Raw genomic sequence first — 6,111 nt, 5'->3', positions numbered from 1 at the left:
GTCGGCGGGCTACGCGCTCGTAAATGCGAAACTAATAAATATAATACTTATTATACTTTAACAACAAAATATAATCTTTTTGTATGTGTTATATCTTAAATTATGACTTATAAGTTTACAGAATGATAACATACGTGGCATTAGTAAGAAAAGAAACGAGTGTAATAACTAATAACATTGTACTAACGTTATAATAATAATAACATGATAACATAATATATAGAATATATAAATAATATAAGCCTATTTTTATATAGAATATAAAAATATTCTTATTTTCAGTACAGTGTACTTAAGTCAAATATGTATGTTCAGCTTTGTACACGTCCTGTAGGGTCGGACGCTAGCTGTCAACTGAATGCAGGCGAATGTGTAAACAGTAAGTTCGTATTCGCTATTCGTGCCCTTTGATTCGTGTCCGAAAAACCGCTCTCAACGCGAATGCCACGAATCGCGAGGCGAAGTGCGAGGCGAATAGCGAGCGCACTGTTTACACATTCGTGTTCGCCATTCGCCTCGTGATTCGCCTCGCTATTCGTGCGAATGTATAAATGCGGTATTAAAAGAGTTTGACGGCTCACGAATTGACATTTGATGCGACAGCTAGCGCCATCTTAAATTGGGGCGATAAAACTCCACAGGTGTGTATGTGTGCGTTTATGTTTGAATGTGTGTATTAGGATATTATGGGGATAGGATATCCTTGTCAGATTTTTATGTTTCAATAAACTTGAATTTGTAAAACTGAGTTTGTTAAGTTTAGTTCACATAACAATACACAATTTTCACAAAAACAAAGTCTTTGAAACATAAAAATCCGACACTATAAAACAAATAGAAACAAAATTTTGACGAATATGATTATTTATTGTTTTTGGTCAATATAAAGTCCCTGCCACCGGTTCGCTGACCCACCCACCGAGAAGAACCGGCGTAAGAAACTCGGTGAGTCTATTTTTTAAATTAATTTTAATTATATTTACAATTATGTTTTTCTACAGTACCAAAGTGGCCCAGTTAGATCAGACCTTATATTACTATAAAAAAAATACAAAGGTCTACATAATATTAAGTAACTCTGCGGGTAGTTTGAACATCCGGACAACTAAATGCGGTTTGGAGAATCAGCCATCTATACAATAATACTTTATCTATGGTGCAAAAGATAGAAGAAGAGGATGTAAATTAAAAAGAAGAAAAAGAGTTTTTGGGAGAATGTGAAAGAGTGATGTTGTGTTTTTATATTATTTTCCTAAAATTGTGTTATCTGGGTTTTTAATGTATAATATTGGTAGGATATTAACCATTAAATATTCGTTATCGTGCACAAGTGTAGGAGAGTGATGTAATAACCAGAAACGTGCTCTTTTGTGTTCCCTCCAAAACTCCATCAAAAGTTTCAGTAAAGCGTCCTACCACTTTACTGAATCGACCGACTTGACTTCTTGACTGTATTGACTTTATACTTAGACTTTGACTAGACTTTAGACCTGACTGACCTGACGATAATATAGAAAAAATTGTATAAAGAATATTGTTTTTCCCGCCATAATATTATACTCGACACTGGCCATGGTTATAGCCGAAGTGCCATTATATGAAAAAAAAAAAAAAAGAAGAAAAAGAAGATTCAAAAGAAAATTGAAAATTCAACAAAAACAAACTTTTTTCAAAACAAACAAAAGCTTTTCTTAAAATTTCCCTATTGTTTAATGGGTTAAGTTAAGATTGATAGTTTTATTAACTTTCTTCTGTGCAAAAGCTCATGTGAAAACAAACCACCCTAAAGTATTTTTATATAAATACAATTAAAATCATGACTGAACTAACAAAGGAGGAAGAATTATCTATAAAAGGAACATGTATGGAGTTTTGTCCCTTGGAAGAAGTTAATATGTTCGTACCTGCATATTTTACACTATTAATTCATTTAAATTTTAAAAAACCTAACCTCTGAAAACTTGACTAACTTATTCTTTTATTTGCTAATATAGGAGAACCAGAGAGAAAATGGTACACGTCCTGGAGGCTACTGACACAGGTCTTAAATTAATAAAGTGTTATAACAGATCAGCAGCTGATACTAATATGGCTAATCCTCATCTTTTGAGACCTTACCCAGTGCTCCTAAAATGTATACACTACTTGATGTTTGAGTAAGTTTACATAAACTTTAAACATATTTTTAGTCATCAAATTTAGCTTCTAATATTTTTCCATTAATAACTTTTACAGGGTATCAAAAAGAACAGATATGAAGAAGTGGTTTGTTTATGATTTCATTGAAGATCGCCTGAGGTCCGTGCGCCAAGATATGACAATACAAAGACTACCGCCAGAGCAATGTGTTGAGTTACTTGAGCCTATGATCCGATTTTACGTTTACTATAGTTATAGGTAAGGAGGAAAAGGTATTTTGAGAGAAATAAATTTGTTGTCGCACTGCTTGATACAGGTATTCTGATTTTATGTAAAAATCAGAATACCTGTATCAAGTAGTCTGCTAATTTTATACCTGTCATATATTTATGTTTTTGCTTTACTTAATTTTTAAATTTTCCTTTCAGATTATGTGAATGTGGTCCAAATGAATATGATCCAGTTTTAAACAAAAAACATTTGCTAGAATGTCTAAAATGGTTCCTCAGTTGTTGTGGTACTTTAGACAAAACAAAGGAATATTCACCGTTGGACAATATTGCACTTAGAATAGAACAGCTAGATTTGAGCAAGCAGAAACTAGTTATTGACCGAGTATTGGTGGAGAGTTTGTACATATTGTCCAATCTAAATGACACACATCCATTGCATAGATATTTGCAACTACCAGAAAGTTTAAGAAGGTACTTAATAATTTTTCCATTTTATTTTAAAAAAATCACACAGCAAATAAACAGTACAATACACTCCACAAATATAATATAGAAGTACAATTCTGAATATAATACATCATATTAAACAAGGAAATGTTTAAAAAAATTACCACAAACTTTTTAACAAATTGTATAACTTACAATATTTACACAACATTTCTGTTATTTATTGTTTTTCAGTATACTTTTTATAACAAATAATGTGTTTTCAGAGTAAGTGCATTGAAGTTGGCATACAGTATTGGAGTAGCAAACTATAGAGGCAACTTTGTTAGGATTATGAAACTATCAAAACGACTGTGCCCTCTGTCTTATGCTGCTTTGTGTTCACACCTGCCTGTATCACAAAAGTAAGTCACATTTTTTTTAATGTGACTTGGTTGCTTAATTCCCTGGAGATCTTAAAATAGTAATTGGTATTTGGTGACCTTCCTCATGAATTTCAATTGATCACACTCGATATATTGCTGCAATGAAAAAATTGCAGTAATTTATACTGCAATTTTTTCATGCTAGACGGCAGCACCAGCACAGACAGTAAACAACAAGTTTTGTTCGACATTTGAAAACGTTTCTGTCAATATTCTGATATGTCGAGTGCAACATGTCAGATTTTGGTCCGATTTTACCCATAAAGTTAATATAGCAGAATAGAGCAACAATCTCGAGCTGTCAAACGTACCCGAAATTGGTTTTGATCTGTGTGAAAAATATGTGTACGTATACACTTACACAAGCATGATTGAACATGAATTCTATGAGATTAAATTGTCAACGTGCGGCACGTGCCGACTGGACGTCAAAAAAAGAGTGCTGCTGGCATACATCACACGCTTCATTTTACCACGGAGTGTTACTTATAGTGATATCTCGCTTGCTCAGGCCTTTGTTTCTATATTCCGCTAGGTATATTAACTTTATGATTTTACCATAGCTAGCACCGCCCTCTGCTCCGACTTTTGCGCAATGCCCTATCACTTTTTGTTTCAGAAAAGCCATATCCACAATGTGCCATGCATACAACAGTAAACAATTGTCAGTCCCCATCAGCACATTCAAGAAATGGTTGATGTTCGGAGATGATGATGAGGCATTTTCGGCCTGCAAACATTATGGCTTGAGTGTCAACAACAATAGTGTAATTTTTAACAAAGCTGCATACAAAGATGTGGAAATGGTAATTTGGATTACATTTCTCTATATTTTCTTCCTATAATAATTTCCAATAACTAGTACAGTAATATAATGCTTTTGTTTCATATTCCAATATCAACGGACAACAATTTTTTTTTTTTTTTCAGCCACCAAGAAGAAGAAATTATTCTGCCAAAATAATACAATTCAAGCTAGAAGATGTATTAACATATACACTTTAGAGTTTAGAATATAGGTTGCTTTTAATAGCTTATTATGAATGCCCGGAGATATTTACAATGCGATCCACTGTGGATACAGGGAATATTTATTAGTATTTTTTATTTTTATCAAATCAATACCTCATATATACTTTAAACATCATAGTAGTACAGTGTACAGGTTGGTCAAAATCCTATTCTTATTAGTATAGGCTTATGGCCAAATTATGAATTATTAATATTTTTATGATCTCATTTGAATAAGTAATTTAAGCACGCAGTTGCAAGAAGCAGCAATCTATGGTGCTATAATATAATTCTGTACCTATTACGCCACCGACGCTGCGAAACGCGAAACAGTAGCGAACTGATTTACTGTCTCACCCGCCACACGACAGTGCGTTATATTTGCATCTCGCTCTATTCTTGTTTCGCAGAGTTTTCGCGTTTCGCAAATGTACTAGAGGCGTAAGAGGGCTATCGAACACGGAGTAGGTATACAAAGCGAAATTAAAAGACAGTCAGAGCGTAATTTAAAAGAGCTCTAAAGAGGTAGAAAGGTCGAAAGTAAGTGGAAAACTACCAATTTTCGACTTATTCTCTGGCCATAGGGTCCATGGGTCACCGTATCTTTGACTGAACATAATTTTTTCCAATCTTGTTTGAACTGAAGCGCTAACCTACCTACGCGTCCAATACGCACGAATAAAATGCGCCGTGTGCTATCGCCCTTAATCTTATCCTTATTACGAGTATGCCTGTTTTATTTTACGTATATATTTTGTGAGAAAGTATACAAATTTTTACTGTGTATTACAGCAAATATATATTTTTTATTTTGAACACCTGTAGTTTATTATGAAACTATTTTAATTTTGTGCGGTACGGTAATAACTAACAAGGTACGGTACTTATTAAAATAAATATATGGCATGGAATGCATTGCTCTTCCTCAAACGTTTCCTACAGACTGGGCAAAGAGATTGATTAAACATAGCTCGTTGTATACACGGTGTGCAGAAGATGTGTCCACATACGGTTGTTGACAGCTCAGAGTTCTTGGTCAGCTTGTCTAGGCAAATTGGGCATTTTATTGGCAGGTTTCGTCTTGATTTGGTTTTCTACTGAAATCAATGTACGTACTCAGCAAAACTATGAAATTTATTTTTGATAATTAATTATCCAATACTAGAAGATACGCGCGGTTTCGCACGCTTAGGCTGCGTTTCCACTGAAGCGGAGCGGAGCGGAGCTTAGCGGTGCCGAATTGACCAATCACCATGCTCGAAATCTTCGCTGTCATTCCGCTGGAATAGCACGATTGGTCAATTCGGGCACCGCTAAGCTCCGCTCCGCTTCAGTGGAAACGCAGCCTTAAAAATGGATCCCGCGGTACCCACCTATTCTATAATATATTTTTCCGTGGTTTACTTAGATATCTTCGTCAAGCTTATCGAAATCGGCCCAGTATTTTCGGAGCCTCTTCGACGCAAACTTACTCTTTATAATTAGTATCTAGGTATAGATTTTTCTGTTTAATGGGAATAGGATTAATAAAAAAACGTACTTTGGTAACTCCTGCTTGCCTTCCTCTCGATTTTCTTTCATTAGACTTTACCTTTGCGGGAGGAGACATATTTAGAAGTTTTATTTGTAAAATCCAAATTAAGTAATCGTAAAATATACTTGTCGATTTTTTTAGTAGAACACAATAATTTTGATGGTTTAATTTATTTACTTTTCTAGCAGCCTGACAGTACATTGTCAACGCTATTTGAAAATTAAACTTTTTCTTTTGCCACCTTTTTCTTCCTCTGTTTTCAGGGTTGCGGTGGCGGTGACGGTGGCGGTGGCGGTTAGTTTGATGAATTGAGAGTTCTAGG

At 34.5% G+C, this 6,111-nt stretch overlaps 1 protein-coding gene across 2 annotated transcripts; it reads left to right on the top strand.

Annotated features, from left to right (window-relative positions):
• Nucleotides 1–1,701: 1,701 nt before the first annotated feature.
• On the top strand, nucleotides 1,702–5,071 carry LOC121731565 (SAC3 domain-containing protein 1). Of its 2 annotated transcripts, XM_042121047.1 has the most exons (7): nucleotides 1,704–1,896; nucleotides 1,995–2,156; nucleotides 2,236–2,397; nucleotides 2,568–2,843; nucleotides 3,086–3,223; nucleotides 3,864–4,050; nucleotides 4,175–5,071. In XM_042121047.1, the coding sequence occupies exons 1-7, from the start codon at nucleotides 1,817–1,819 to the stop codon at nucleotides 4,247–4,249; spliced, it is 1,080 nt and encodes a 359-aa protein (XP_041976981.1). In that variant the 5' UTR covers nucleotides 1,704–1,816; the 3' UTR covers nucleotides 4,250–5,071. The 2 variants fall into 2 exon arrangements, with proteins under 2 accessions (XP_041976982.1, XP_041976981.1); XM_042121048.1 differs by lacking the exon at nucleotides 3,086–3,223 and having other exon boundaries at nucleotides 1,702–1,896.
• Nucleotides 5,072–6,111: the final 1,040 nt, after the last annotated feature.

This window comes from Aricia agestis, chromosome 11 (assembly GCF_905147365.1).
Source record: "Aricia agestis chromosome 11, ilAriAges1.1, whole genome shotgun sequence".
Taxonomy (NCBI): domain Eukaryota; kingdom Metazoa; phylum Arthropoda; class Insecta; order Lepidoptera; family Lycaenidae; genus Aricia; species Aricia agestis.
The sequence above is the reverse complement of the archived record's forward strand: the minus strand, read 5'-3'. Positions and strand labels throughout refer to the sequence as shown.

Coding starts and splice junctions, on each gene's coding strand:
- LOC121731565 (XM_042121047.1), top strand. CDS start 1,817: ATGACTGAACTAACAAAGGAGGAAGAATTATCTATAAAAGGAACATGT. Junction 2,398..2,567: donor TACGTTTACTATAGTTATAG/GTAAGGAGGAAA, acceptor TTTTCCTTTCAG/ATTATGTGAATGTGGTCCAA. Junction 2,844..3,085: donor CTACCAGAAAGTTTAAGAAG/GTACTTAATAAT, acceptor ATGTGTTTTCAG/AGTAAGTGCATTGAAGTTGG.